This window comes from Hyperoodon ampullatus (genome assembly GCF_949752795.1).
Source record: "Hyperoodon ampullatus genome assembly, chromosome: 8".
In the NCBI taxonomy this organism is placed as follows: domain Eukaryota; kingdom Metazoa; phylum Chordata; class Mammalia; order Artiodactyla; family Ziphiidae; genus Hyperoodon; species Hyperoodon ampullatus.
Window position 1 is genome coordinate 9,155,738 of NC_136921.1, and position 15,493 is coordinate 9,171,230.

Below are 15,493 nucleotides of genomic sequence, written 5' to 3' on the forward strand. Positions count from 1 at the left end.
AGGGTGAATAGTTAAACATTTACCCTATGTACACACTATGGTACCTTCATGGAATGGAATACTACTCAGCAATCAAAAGTAATTATTGATATTCACAACTACTTGCACAGATATATGGGGAATTAAGCTGAATGGGCAAAAAAGCCAATCTCAAAATGTTACATACTGTAGGACTCTATTTACAAAACATTCTTGAAATAACAAAATTATAGGTTGGGAGAACAGATTAGTGGTTGCCAGCAAGGGTTAGAGATGGGGGAGAGGAGATGGGTGTGGTTATAAAGGGATAGCAAGAGGGGGCCTTGCGGTTATGGAAGAGCTCTGCATCTTGATTGTGGTAGTGGTTAGACGTGTGATAAAACTGCACAGAGCTACACACATACACTCACAAAACTGTAAAGCTGGTGAAATGTGAATAAGGCCTGTGGACTACACCAATGTCAACTTCCTGGTCTTGATACTGTATATAGTTATGTAAGATGCTAACACTGCGGGAAACTGGGTGTAAGGTACATGTATAAGGTACATGTACCTGTATACTTTTTTGCACCTTCCTGTGAATTAAAAATTATCTAACAATAAAGATTTAAAACAAAGCAGGACAACAACAACAACCACAGATTTCTTCAGCTCCCTCAGTCTATCTTTAGGTTGTATATAAGGCGCTTTTCAATCTACCACAATCTACATCTCTAGCTTCACTTCCTACCATTCTCCTCGAGTAACTCCTATAGTCACCCTAAACTTGTCACTGCTTTCTGGATATGCCATGCTTTAGTCTGTTTCACACTCTGTTCCCTCTCACTCTCTGCCTGCCAAACACCTTTAAACCACTTCAAATGTCACCTAATGCTATCTAATGTACCCGGTCTCTGACAGAGGTAGTAACTGCTTTATCCTCTTGGTTCCCACAGAATTTCACTCATACCTCCAAGTATCTCTACACTATATTATTTTACATACCTATTTCCTCTACTAGATTATAAACTCCTTAAGAATAGGGACAAAACTTGATCCACGTGTCCATCTATCTGCTCATATATACATATATAAGGGCACTAAAATGTCTATGGATTCAATCAAGTTGGGAATCTTCTGCAAAACATGACAATGAAAGTGATGACAGTAATTACTCCTATTGTTATCTTCTGCAAAAAAAACTGTCCCACTAACTACTGTAAGGATGGAACTCAGCATAAGGAAACATAATTCAAATGCAAATCATTCTTTATAGTCATCTTTTTTAGAAACAATTTTGAAATGATTAAGCAGAATTTTCCTTGCTTCTGCTCCCTATTAGTTTACACAATCAAGTGTATAATTTACATGTAACTTATAATTTACATGTATAATTTACATGTAACTAGTTATAATTATTGAGAAACGCCTCAAAGAACCCAGATTTTTTGAGGAGGAGGGGGCTTAAATCATTTATTATTTTGTCTTATATTCTTCTCTTTTTTTGAGTTTCTTTATACCCACTCTTTAGCAAAAGAATCATTTTAAACAAAGTCCTCTAAATATATATCAATCTATTTTACTGCCTTAAATATTAATTCATCCTCAAAAAGGGATTAGATGATCTCATTAAAAAAAGGAAGTTCTTAAAGTAAATTAAGATAAAGGATGTGAGATGGAATCTAAAAGTAAACTGAGAAATATTGCTGGTACCAAATACTTAATAATGAGACCAATTCTATTATCATATTAATTTCTAAATTAAAAAAAAAATCCTACACATATATGTGCATCTCTACTAAAGAAAATGTCTGAGTATACTAAGCTGAAAGATCATGGACTAAAAAAAACCTATTAATAACCTTCTGGTGTCAAAGATTACTCTAAACAAGTTTAGTAACCATGAGTCACTGTTAAATGGCTATGCTCTGAAAAGGCTATTCCCTTCCCCCCTCTTAAATATGCCAGCAAACTTACTCCTCTCATGAAATGAGTGAATACAGCTATTCAACACTGTGAACACATGCATTCACAGTGATGAAGGGAACCAAGGATAAGCTGAGCAAGGCAGCTATACCTTCTTTACACAGCATGCAGTGGGTAGAGTGTGGAACCAGTCATTATGTATGCAGATCTACGGGGCTATCAGCAATGAGAGAACAAATTCCACTCCACCCCACTCCCATGCCCCAATTATCTAAAAATAGGGATGGTAAGATAAACCGTGTTTTCTAAAAGTATAAGGAAAGTAGTTTTCAAATTCTCTTGAAAAGGTACGGCACAGTCCCTAAGAGAGTAATCTATTTGTATTATAGACAAGTCTTAATATGGCAACTGTACACCATACAGAACAAGTAAAAACATCAACACACTACAAAGAAAGAAAGAAACACTCAAATGTTATATTTATCATTTTGTCTACAAGATCACAAGAAATGAATGAGAAAATGCCCACAGATATAATGAATGAAGCAGAAACAGACAAAACTTTACCATGGGTTTGGCAGAGCTAGGAGTGAATACCACCTCTGATTCTAATATCACAGGTGTCCTAGGAAACAAGAGCTTTCTTCATGTGGATCATGAGAATAATAACAACAAATAATTCTACCTCAAAATAAGACGGAGGCCTATTCTCTACAAAGGCACCTTGCAAAATATGGCGTTGGATATAACAGTGTGTCAATCATACAAAGCTTGAATTCCTTCTAAAAGACCTAAGTGACCACCTAGCCCACACCAATACACATCCAGAGACAGGAACCTTGCAATCTCCCATGGAAGCCAACTTCTACTTATTATTTTCCCTAACATCAGGATGAAACTGGACTCCCTGTTTTTCCTCCACTCACGGGGCCTTAATTCTATCTCCTGTCACTGTCTGGAAGCTTCCCTTATCTAATATTAGATGATCCCCTAAAAACATTTTACTAAGAGCTCTAGGGCTCCAATTTTATTCTTTCTCTACATCACATCTCCAGTTCATTCAACTGTTTCTTATGGCAGAACTTTGAATTTCTGTACTAACCCGGCCACTCCCCTCTCAATACACTCTGGTTTCTCTACATCCTCAAATATGGACTTATCTACACAGAGCAGATGATCACTTTGAATTTAGTGTTTTTCTATTATTGCAACCTAGGTTTTCAATACTCTTGTTTAGGTGCTTTATTACATGATCTATTTATTCTCAGGGCAAACACCTGTGGTTTCTAAGCCACCTATATCTCAGTTGGTACACAGATAGTCTTTTTCTCTCTTCATTGAGTTATAATTAACATACAACAAAGCACACATATTTAAAGAGTACAATTTGATAACTTTGGTCTTTTGTACACACCTCTGAAGCCCTCGAGACAGTGAACATGCCCATCACCACCATGATTCCACTGTAATCCCCTCATACCACCAACCCCACTCTAACCCTCCACATACATCCCTGCCAACCCCAAAGCAAACACTGATCTGTTTTCTGTCATTATGGCTATTCACAGAGTTTTGTATAAACAGAATTATACATTATGTACTCTTTATAGTCTGGCTTCTTTCACTCAACACAATTATTTTGAGATTCATTCATGTTGTGTACAGCAATAGTTCATTCCTTTTTATTGCTGAGTTGTATTCTATTCTATGGATGTGTCACAACTGATTTATTCACACACCTGGGCAATTTCCTGTTTTGGATATCCCAAATAAAGTTGCTATGAACATTTATGTAGAAGTCTTTGTATGGACATATATTTCTTGTTCTCTTGGGTAAATACCTAGGAGTGAAATGGCTAGATGTAAGTTTAGCTTTTCAAGAAACGGCCAAACTTTGTTCCAAAGTGGTTGTATTATCTTACATTCCCACCAGCAGTTCCAGTTGCTCTGCATAACCACCAGCATTTGATATAGCCAGTATTTTCAATTTTAGCCATTCTGATAGGTGTGAAGTGGTATCTCATCATAGCTTTACTTTGCAATTTCCTAAGGTTAATATCTTTTGAAGTGCTTACCTGAAATCTGTGTATCAGCTTTGGTGAACTGTATATTTAATCCATTTTTTTTTTACTGGTTTGTTTTCTTTTTGAGAGTTCTTCACATATTCTCGATGTAATCTTTTATCAAATATATGCTTTGCAAAAAAAATTTTCCTCAGTCTGTGACTTGTCTTTTCATGCTTTCAACAGTGTCTTCTGAAGAGCTGAAGGTTTTAGTGTTGGTGAATTCCAATTTATTATTTTTTTCTTTTATTGAGTATGCTTTTGGTGTCATATCTAAGAATTCTTTGCCTATCCCAAGGTCGTGAAGATTTTTCTCCTGTTCTCTAGAAGCTTTATAATTTTAGGTTTTACATTTAGTTGTGTAATCCATTTTCAATCAATTTTTGTATATGGTATGAGGCATGGGTCCAACATATTTTTTGCACATGTGGCTATCAAATTGTTTCAGCACCAATTGTTGAAACTACTGTCCTTTCTCCACTGAATTGCATTCTCACCTTTGTCAAAAATTGTCCATACATGTGTAGGTTTCTTTCTGGATTCTCTATTCTGTTCTACTGATCTATTTGTCTATCTAACATATCTTTATGTTGATATCACACTGCTTTGATTATTTCAGCTTTATAATTCTTGAAATCAGATGGTGTGAACCCTCCAACTTTTTGTTCCAAGCTGTTTTATTCTAGGTCTTTTGCATTTCCATATATATTTTAGAACCAACTTGTCAATTTCTATTAAAAAGTCTGCTGGGATTACAATGAAGTTATAAATCATTTGGGAGGGAACTGACATTTTAACAATATTGAGTCTTCCAACCCATGAATATGGTGTATCTCTCGCTTACTTAGGTCTTTCATCTCTTAGCAATATTTTGTAGTTTTTAGCGTGCAGGTCTTTCATTTCTTTTGTCAGAGTATCTCCAAGTGTTTCATATTTTTTGATGCTATTCCAAATGATGCTCTTAAATTTCAACTTTGGTTTTGTCATTGCTACTATAGAGAAATACAACTGCTCTTTGTATATCAATATTATAACCTGTAACCTTGCTAAACTCATACAGTAACTCAACTACATTTCTTGTAGATTCCTTCAGCATTTCTGAGTAGGTGATCATGTCATCAATACAGTTTTTACTTCTTTCTTTCCATGCCTTTTATTTCTTTTTCTTGCCTGACTGCATAGTCTGCAATCTCCAAGTACAAAGTTGAATAGAAGAGGTGAAAGTGGACATCCCTGTCTTATTCGTGATCTTAGAGATAAGTGAGCCTTTCACCATTACGTATAATGCTACCCGTAGGATTTTTTTTTTAACATCTTTATTGGAGTATAATTGCTTTACAATGGTGTGTTAGTTTCTGCTTTATAACAAGTGAATCAGCTATACATATACGTATATCCCCATATCACCTCCATCTTGCGTCTCCCTCCCACCCTCCCTATCCCATCCCTCTAGGTGGTCACAAAGCCCAGAGCTGAACTCCCTGTGCTATGCACCTACTTCCCACTAGCTATTTTACATTTGGTAGTGTATGTATGTCCATGCCACTCTCTCACTTCATCGCAGCTTACCCTTCCCACTCCCCCTGTCCTCAAGTCCATTCTCTACCCATAGGGTTTTTATAGATGCCCTTTACTAGGTCAAGGAAGTTCTCTTCTATCCTAGTTTGCAGAGTTTTTATCAGGAATGCTAAAATTTGGTTTAGAATTTTTGCGTCTATGTTCATGAGGGATATTAGTCTATCGTTTTCTTGTAATGTCCTTGATTTGGGTATCAGGATAATCGTGGACTCACAGAATTAGTTAAGAACTATTTCTTCCTCATAAATTTTCTGGGAAAAGTTTGTGTAGAAATTGTGTTATATTTCCCTTAAATGTTTGGTAGAAATCTCTAGTGAAGCCATCTGTGCCTAGATTTTTCTTTGTGGGAAGATTATTAACTAAATTTTGAATTACTTTAACAGATACAGGGCTATTAAGGTTATCTATTTTTTTTCTTGAGTGAGCTTGAGCTGAGCCATTTGTGTCTTTCAAGGAATTTGCCTATTTCATCTAAGTTGTCAAATTTATTGGCAAATAGTTGTTCATAATATTTCCTTATTACCCTTTTAATACCTGTGGAATCTGTAGTGATGTCAGCTCTCTTATTCCAGATATTGGTAATTGTTTTTTTCTCCTGATGAGTCTTAGCTAGATTTTATCAATTTTATTCAACTTCTGATAGAACCAGTTTTGGTTTTATTGTTTTCTCTGGCTTTTATTTAACTAATTTCTGCTTTGATCTTTATTTATGTCCTTTCTCCTTACTTTGTAATTTGCTCTCCTTTTTCTACTTTCTTAAGGTAGAAGCTGAGACCTCTCTTCTTTTCTATCATATGCATTTAGTGCTATAAAATTTCTGAGTAATGCTTTAGCAACATCTCACTAGCTCTGATATGTTTTTATTCCACTCAAATAACTTTGATCCATGAGTTATTTATAAGTATGATATTTAGTTTCTAAATATTTTGGAATATTTCCAAGGCTCTTTCTGTTATTGATGTCTAATTTAATTCCATTGTGATCACAGGTATACGTCACATACATTTAGCCTTTTACTAGCTGATTTTCTGCCTACTTCTTCTATCAGTCATTGAGATTGGGGTACTGAAATCTCCAATTATAATTGTGGATTTGACTGTTTCATCTTCTAGTTTTATCAGTTTTTGCTTTGTTTTATTTTGCTTTATTTTAAAGCTGTTATTAGGTGCATAAACATTTAAGATTGTTATGTCCCTTGGATTAACTGACCCCTATTTTATCATGAAATAAGTATCCTGGATAATATTCTTTGCTCTGAAATCTATTTTTGTCTGATATTAACAGAGCCCCTCCAGTTTTCTTTTGACAAGTGTTAACATCGTATATCTTTCTCCATCCTTTTACTTGTAACCTAATTGTGTCATTGTCTTTAAAGTGCATTTCTTGTAGGCACATATAGTTAGGATTTTTTCTTTTTTTTTTTTTTTTTTTTTACCATTTTTAAAAATCGAAATATAGTTCATTTACAATGTTGTGTTAGTTTCAGGTGTAGAGCAAAGTGATTCAGTTATACATATATATAATATTCCTTTTCAGATTCTTTTCCATTATAGGTTATTATAAGATATTGAATACAGTTCTCTGTGCTATACAGTAGGTCCCTGTTGTTTATCTGTTTTATATATAGTAATGTGTGTATGTTAATCCCAAACTCCTAATTTATCGCTGCTATACCCCTTTGGTAACCATAAATTTGTTTTCTATGTTTGTGAGTCTATTTCTGTTTTGTAAATAAGTTCATTTATATCATTTTTTTTTAGATTCCACATAAGTGATATCATATGATATTTGTCTTTCTCTGTCTGACTTACTTCACTTAATATGATAATCTCTAGGTCCATTCAGATAGGACTTTTTTGTCCAACCTGACAATCTCTGCCTTTTAATTGGGGTGTTCAGACCATCTATACTTAATGTGATTATTGATATGGTACATTTGAGTTTATCATCTTGCTTTTTGTTTTCCATTTGTTCCATCTGTTCCTTAAAGTCATTTTCCCCTCTTTTTCTGCCTTCTTTTGGTTTAAGCAAATATTTTTAGTGATTATGTTGTATTTTCTCCTTTGGTATCTCATCTGTTTAGACCCTAGTACAGAGCTATACTTTTATCTTTACTGCATTTTATCAGTTACAATCATGTCCTTCCTCCAACTCCTGCCCCACTACCCCCAGCTAATTGACCCTTCTTTGGTGCCTGATTTAGTCACCTATAGAGTTTTCTATCCTTCTCCAATTTTTATCATTCACAAGCTCTGCTAATTAAACCTTTTAATTCTCCTCAGATAAATCAGTGACAATAAATGTTATTAAAAGTTTAAAGTTGGGGACAGTATCCTGCAACAGATCACCAAAACCCTGCCTAGGTGCTCAGAGTTATCCACTAATCATATCCACTGGGTATAATTATTCATCCAATCATGAAAAGTGTCCACTAAGCATCCTGAACTACAGGGCAAGATAATTAATAAACACAAAACTATATGGAAGATACTAGGACCAAAAGGGTAGACCTCTTGAGAAGGGTCATTTATCTCACTATTTCTGTGGGTGGTAGCACTACAAGGGAATGTGATACTTGGCCACCATCATAGAATTCAGAAGATATCTGGCTGGGATACCCTCTTATTGGGTCATAAACTCAACATACAAATTATTACAACACTCTCAGTAATACATGTTTTAGCCTATTCAGTAGAAATTAAGAGTTTAGAAGAGTTACCTTGACAGAACTATGTTAACTCTGTATTCCATTTTCAATAAATAAAAAAGAATTATTGAGCTGTCTTTGGAAGGCTTATGTTCTAACAGAGGGAAGAACTAGTAAAAAAAAAAAAAAAAATCATTAAGTATATTAAAGGTGTTAAGTGATACACAGAAAACCAGAGCAAGACCAGGGGAACAGGAATGCCGGGGAATAGGCTGCATTTTAAATAGGGGGTTGGGTGAAAAGTGACATTTAAGCAAAGACTTGAAGGCAATAAGGGAGTTAGCAAGCAGAGAGTTGGGGAAAGAACATTCTAGGTAAAGGGGACAGCCCAATGCAAAAGCCACAAGGCAGGAGTGTGACTGAAGTACACAAGGAAAAGCAAGCCAATGTGGGGGGAATACTAGGAGAAGGGACCATTGAGGTCACGGGCCTGACTGACCAGGGCAAGGGTGGGCATTTATTTTTTGGTAAAACCACCAGACAGGAAATATTTTAAGCTTTATAGGCCACATAAAGTCTCTGTTGCATAATCTTCAAGATTTGCTTTTTAAACCAACCCTTTAGAAATGTAAAAACCATTCTTAGCTCATGAGCCTTACAAAAACAGGCCTAGGCAGGATTTGACCTGTAGAACTTAGTTCAGCCCTTGTTAAGGATTTTGACTTTTACTCTAAGGAAAATATTATTTGACTCATGTTTTGAAAGAATCACTATGGTTGTGGAAAGGCAAGGGAGATCAGTTAGAAGAATACTGCAGTAATCCAGAGCAAAGATAATGGTAGCTCAGACCCAGGTGGTAACTAAGAAAACAGGGTGAAGTGGTCATTAGAGTCTGGCTTTTTAACATCCCCCTTCCCCCCCACCCCCCGCAATAAAGTGGATGTATTTGCTCATGAATTGAATCTGGGAAGTGTGAAAGGAGTCACGGATGACTCAAGACTTTTGGCCTGAACAACTAGAAGGATGGCGTATCATTAACCATGATTGGAAAGACTGTGAGTGGATGTGTGAAATGTGTGTTTTGCTTCAAAACAAAGTAGAATTCATATTCCTTAAATTCCAGCACAACTTTGTAGCTATTTTATTAACTCTTCCACAACTTCAGAATCATTTTTTGTCAAGGTACAAAAAGATCCTGCTGTGATTTGAATGGAACTGCTTTAAGCTTAAAAATTAATTTGATAAGAAATGGCATCTCAACTATATTCCATCCAATAACATGGACCAAGTATTCTTTTGTACCTCTGAATAAGGTTTTATAGTTCTCTTCATATAGGTTCTGCATACTTCCTGATGAAAGTATTCCCAGACACCTTATTTTTTTGTTGCTACTGTAAATAAAACTTTTTTTTTTAATTACAATTTCTAGATCGTTTTGATGGTATTTAGGGAAGCTGTGAATTTTGTATTTAGCTGCCCTAGTGAACTCTAATTTTCACACTGATTCTCTTGTGTTTTGTAAAGATATATGAATATCTCAACATTGTAATTTCCCCTCTTTATTTGAAATAGCTGTGTTTTTTATTTCTAAACTGTTTCTTTATGCATTGCCTAGAATTTCCAGAACTCTAGATAAAAAGTCATAGCAAGCACCCTGGTTTTAATGGGACTACATTCAAGTTTTCAGTCTTAAGTATGATGTCGAAGTTGCTTTTCATGGTTTTTAATTTAGAGGTTATATTTTCATCTTCCATTGTTTTCAGGTCTCATTCCCTCTTCACCATTTGCATTAGTACTATTTCCTTCTGAATCTTGATAAGACAGTGAAATGAGAAAGTTCAGGGTGTTCCTCCCTATTTCTAATCTATTTCAGGATAAGTAATTTGCATTGATTGCTCTTCAATCTTCAGAGTTGTCCCCTTCCTTTGAAATAAAATTTATTTTTCAAATTCATAATTTTCTTTGCTTTATTTAGCAGGAGGTCTATTCTTGCTTAGGTTTAGAGCAGGAATTCTCAAACTCTGTGTTACCAAAAAAGGTTCCCTGAGACCCTTTCAAGGGGTCCATGAGGTCAAAACTGTTTTCATATCGATGTAAACACATAATGTGCCTTTTTCCACTGTTGCCATTTGCACTGATAGTGTTGACCTCTAGCCTGAGTCAAGGCAGTGACAACAAACTGTAGTAGTTATCGTTGTAGTTTTCATCATCACGCACTCAGCTTAAAAAAACGGTTTCACTTAAGAGTGTCATGAGAAAGCAGGAAAAAAATTCATTTTATTAAATTTTGACCTGAGTATACATACAACTTTTTAACACTTGGTGTGATTAATAGGAAGTACACATAAAGCACCTTCTGCCCCTTACTGAAGTATGACTGCTTGTCTTGAAGAAAAGTACTTGTATGATAATGTTTGGGTCATGAGCTGAACAAACTATTTTCTTTATGGAACATCACTTTTCCTTGAAAGAAAAACTGACAAATTATTCCGGCTTGTATATTTGGCAGACATTTTCTCAAAAATAAACAAAGTGAACCTGTCTTCTTAAGGAAAACCACCAACAAACAGTATTTGTTGCCAGATTTGAATTTTGAAATTTGAATACAACATAAGTAAGTTTGACCACTTTCCAAAACTTTTCTGATGAGATCACAGTGGTGATATTTTAAAATGTGAATTTTTGATATTGGATAATGTGTCAACGTTTGGAAGATGTATGTAACTCAGTGATCCAATAGTTTCTAAATGACCAGTGCATGTTACAAAGTCATGCATGGATAAAGGACCTTTTCAAAGTACTGAGTACGGAAAGTTCATTTATACAGTTTGAGTCTATTACACCCAAGAAACTATCAACTGTTGAATTTTGCTGTGGTATCAAAAAACACTCAAAATTATCTGAAAGGCTATTAAAATACTCCTCTCTTTTCCAATTATGCATCTGTATGAGGCCAGATTTTCTTTATATACTTCAACCAAAATAACATAACAGCCATCTTTAAAAGAAGTTAGTTTCATCATATTATTAACATTAATCTACATCTCTTACTAAGGTATGCAAGAAACTGTCTAGAATTTCCATGGAAGATCTAAAGTAAAGTTGAATTATAGAAAATTTCACTAATTGTAGATTGCTTCCAATGACAGAAAGATACAACTAAATAGCCTATAATTACAAATCTTAATCCCATGAGTGTGAAATTCCTTTCTTTATAAGAATACAGGTAAACCACAGTCTTAGACTTAAAAAGATGGTAGAAATTAAGCAGTTTAAGTGTCAATTCAAAACAAAAACAACCTGCTAAAATAAAAGATAGGATGGAAAATCCTGTTCCAATCAAACACTCATCCAATGAATCATCAGGCATCCAGCCCATGGGAGACAGGTACTGTGGAGGGCACAGGTGGGCCAGAAATGACACATGGGTCAAAGAGCTCAAGGTCTAGTAAGGAAGACAAAAATATGGCACAAATAAAATCATGTTGAAGATGGCAGCACTCCTGCCATTTCCAAAGGAGGTGGCCAAATGGTAGATTCATTCTAGAGGGTAAGGGTAAGGCCAGGAGAGGGAATATTCTGGGAAGCCATACGGGAAAAAAATGAATTGGGTGGTTCTGAAAACTGAATGGGGGCTGAGGGGAGAATGGTGCAGGGGTGAAAACAAGACAAAGACAGTATGGCTAATTGTTTGCTATTAATTGCTTTCAATGAACAGAGACAAGCGGAGATTGTTAGAGCGTACAGAAAAAGGGAGAAAGCGGGTGAAATTCACCTAGAGAAGCACAGGCCAGGTCACAAAGGGTCTCATGTGCTATGCGAGAAGGCTGAACTGAAGGTTTAAAGCAGGGGAGATATTTCAGAAAGAGCCCTAAAGAGGCTACCGCTGAGGTCCATAAGAAAGGTCATGAGAATTTTTGTGAAGTAGGAATGGAAGTCGGGATCAGTTCATAAACCCCTTAGGAAGTAGAGGTTCATACTATTTATTGAAAGATGATTTTTTTGTGGGGGGGATAGACTGGTATGAAAGTCAGGTTTTGGACTGTGGTGACTGGGTAGAAGAAGATGAAAATCAGGAGAGGTTATCTCCCTAAGAGGACTACCAGTAGAAACACTGATTTCAGAAATGAGATAAACTACATCAACAATGAAAAAAAAATTTAAATAAAATTGAAAACCTCAAATGAAAAACTGAGAAAAAAGTTAAAAATGTATTTGTTAGATGGTAGTACAGGAGAAAACACGTGGTGTTTAAGCACCAGCAAATGTCACTTTAGGACTAAATTTTAAAAACCCCAAATAAACCCAAAGTGGGATTTACTGATTTTTAGAAATCACCTCATAACTTGTCTTACATTTGCTCCTAATCAAAAGATTAAAAATATAAAATAAAGCCAAATACATACCTTTTCTGCTTTTTTGTCAGAAATGTCTTGCTTTTCCAGCACGGCCATGCTCTCCTTCAGGTTCTTCACGATGTCTGCAGGAGATTTGTGAGATTTTCCAAATGGGAACGGCATGGCGGCAGCGACCGGTACCTCACTGCGCTCTGCCTGCTTCACCTGGGGACACAGCACATGGTACAAGTGAGAAAAAGTGAGGTGGATAGAAGACATACTTTCTAAACCCTAATCTGAGAAGAAAAACAGTGTTTGAGAAAGTTACTTTACATCGCTTTCAAAATCACGACTAGGAAACCCACAAATATATGAGAAATGATAATAAAATTACAGAACACTTTGTACTTTTCAAAATACCTTTTTAATCCCCTGCTCTCCTAACCACCCATTTGAGGAGGAACATGATGGTGCTGATGATGGAGGGTAACTAGCACTGCCGGGACCCCTATTAAGCAACTGAATCCATCATCTATGGGATCTTTTCAAACAATTCCCCGAGGACATTATTCTACTCCCATTTACAGGTAACGGTGAATGACGTTAAGAAACTGCCTCAAGGTACTAAGGGGTAAAACCAGCTCAGGTCTGTCTTGATTCAAAGCGTCCTTAATCACCACACTATACCTCCAATTAATAGATATCTCTATTTCACAGTTGAGGAAACTGAGGTAAAAAGTTAGGTAAGGAGCTTAGCCAAAAAGCACTAGCAACAGACCCACTCTTTAGGTCTCTCCAGCTGCGCCTTTTCCAGTGTTCATGCTGATGCTGCTTCCTCCTAAGCATCCTGTGGGTACACCCTTCCTCCTCTTCGGTCAATCCTATGGTCTCAGGGCTGGAGAGAACCCTGGACAAATCTCCCATCAGATCCTCAAATTCTTAAAGTGACGGTTTCAACATGTACTTTTTCTGCCTGGATATGACTATATCCCACGAAGGAACTCACTTGACAAAGTCTGGGGACAATGAACTTCTGGAAGTTCTTAAAATTTTGCAGGTAGCAGAAAACAACATTTCAACCACATAAACCACAATATTACATCATGCAAAAGGAGGACATCGACTATTCCAAAAAGTCACCATGAAAAAACAAAGTTAACAAGATAAGCAATGAAAGTAACTTGGGAACATGTCAGAAGTTACAATTTCTTTCACTAAATAAACTAAGTTACACTCACAGGCATTAAACAATCTCATATAAGATACCAAAAGACAACACTTTTCCGAAGAACCTTATAGATCACTTAGATGAGTGATTTTCAAACTGTGAAGTTCCAAACTCCTGTATTTAACCATCCCTGGCACCCACTGCCCACCTCTGCCAAAGTGGGGAGAGGTGGGTCTCAGATACCTCAACCCTACTTTGGTTTTTTTTCCCCATCAACATAAAATATCTCTGTTGAATAGCATCATAACACTTCCTTTGACCTATGCCTAAGACTTCACTGGAACAAAGTATTGGAATGTTTTTTTCTCTAAAGTATGAGATACAGTGAACTGCATATCTGTTTACAAATAAACATTTAGGGGAAAAGAATGTGCAAATGAATGCTAACAAGAAGCTTACAACTAAATCATGAACAAGTATGTTATTTCTTGACATGTTTTGATATGATCTGTTTTGACCAATCTCTATACCCAAATATCACCTATATAGTTCACCTTCTGTCAGCTTATAAATCCTCTTTTGATCACATTAAAACCACATCTTCATTATCCAAAGGGAAATGTCCTCAAACACAGGTTCTAAATTTACTTTTAAATATTTTTTCTACGACAAGAAGTTTGGATCAACTACAGGTGGCTGTTATATTTTCTCTCTGATTACCTGGCAAGATGGGACCCAAATTCTGGATCATTCTTTTCCATTACGTTTTTCTTTTTATTTATTTATTTATTTAAATTATTTTATTTTTTTGAAGAAGGGTAGGGGGCAATGCAGCCTGCTTCTCTATAAACAGAGTGGATTCACACTCATGATAAGTCCTATGAAAATATAATCTTCCCTATTTGTACTCCACAAATAATAGCAGTGATGCTACAAGTCAATGCTGGGTAAAGGGTGGGAATGTTTAATGGAATTTTGCAGGAAATGTTAGGGTGCCATGCAACAGAGATATTTTCAGCTCTGGCTCAATGGTGGAAGAAGTGACTTTCCAGGGCAAAGGGGGTTTTAAAAAGTCCTACAAAAAAAAAAAAAGTCCTACCACACACCAAATATTGGTCATAGCAAAAAGAGTACAGCTGCAGAAGAGAATACATATATAAAATGTTTTTGTGAGGGAAAAGGGAAGCATGACACAATCATTCCTCTTAATTAATACACTAGGCAGCCAAGATTCTGCAGAACATATAAACTAATAAAACTATACTTTGGGGTCCCCTGGTGGCGCAGTGGTTGAGAGTCCGCCTGCCGATGCAGGGGACGCGAGTTTGTATCCCGGTCCGGGAAGACCCCACATGCCGCGGAGCGGCTGGGCCCGTGAGCCATGGCCGCTGAGCCTGCGCGTCCGGAGCCTGTGCTCCCCAACGGGAGAGGCCACAACAGTGAGAGGGCTGTGTACCGCAAAACAAACAAACAAACAAACAAAAACTATACTTTGAGGAAATACAGTTAGTAACAAGTACCCAAAACAAGAAGTGGACACTCCTCGGCAGATTCCAATCCAATCCCAATGCTGAAGCTGTTCATGACATGCTTGTATTTTCTCTCTGCCCTCCCCGTCCCTCATACACACGCTTTAAATATTCTTTTTATTTATTGTTTAAAAAAATACAGCTAAGTATAATTAAAAAGTAAAAGAATAAATATAAGAACTATATAAATAACTTTAGTATAAAATGTATAAATAAAAACTGTATCATATAGTTCTTACTTTAAAGCCTGAGTGCAATAATTAAACAAATCCTTTTATTTCTTTCAT

General features: G+C 36.1%; 1 protein-coding gene across 3 annotated transcripts in view; it reads right to left on the reverse strand.

Annotated features, from left to right (window-relative positions):
• Positions 1 to 12,692, reverse strand: part of CAB39 (calcium binding protein 39) — a gene marked incomplete at both ends in the record, with an annotated part of 49,049 nt that extends 36,357 nt beyond the window's left edge. For all 3 annotated transcript variants that reach the window (XM_079709636.1, XM_079709635.1, XM_079709634.1), the window contains one exon: positions 12,579 to 12,692. In XM_079709636.1, coding sequence (XP_079565762.1) covers positions 12,579 to 12,692 — 114 coding nt within the window. The remainder of the gene's footprint in view (positions 1 to 12,578) is intronic.
• Between the last annotated feature and the right edge of the window lie 2,801 nt (positions 12,693 to 15,493).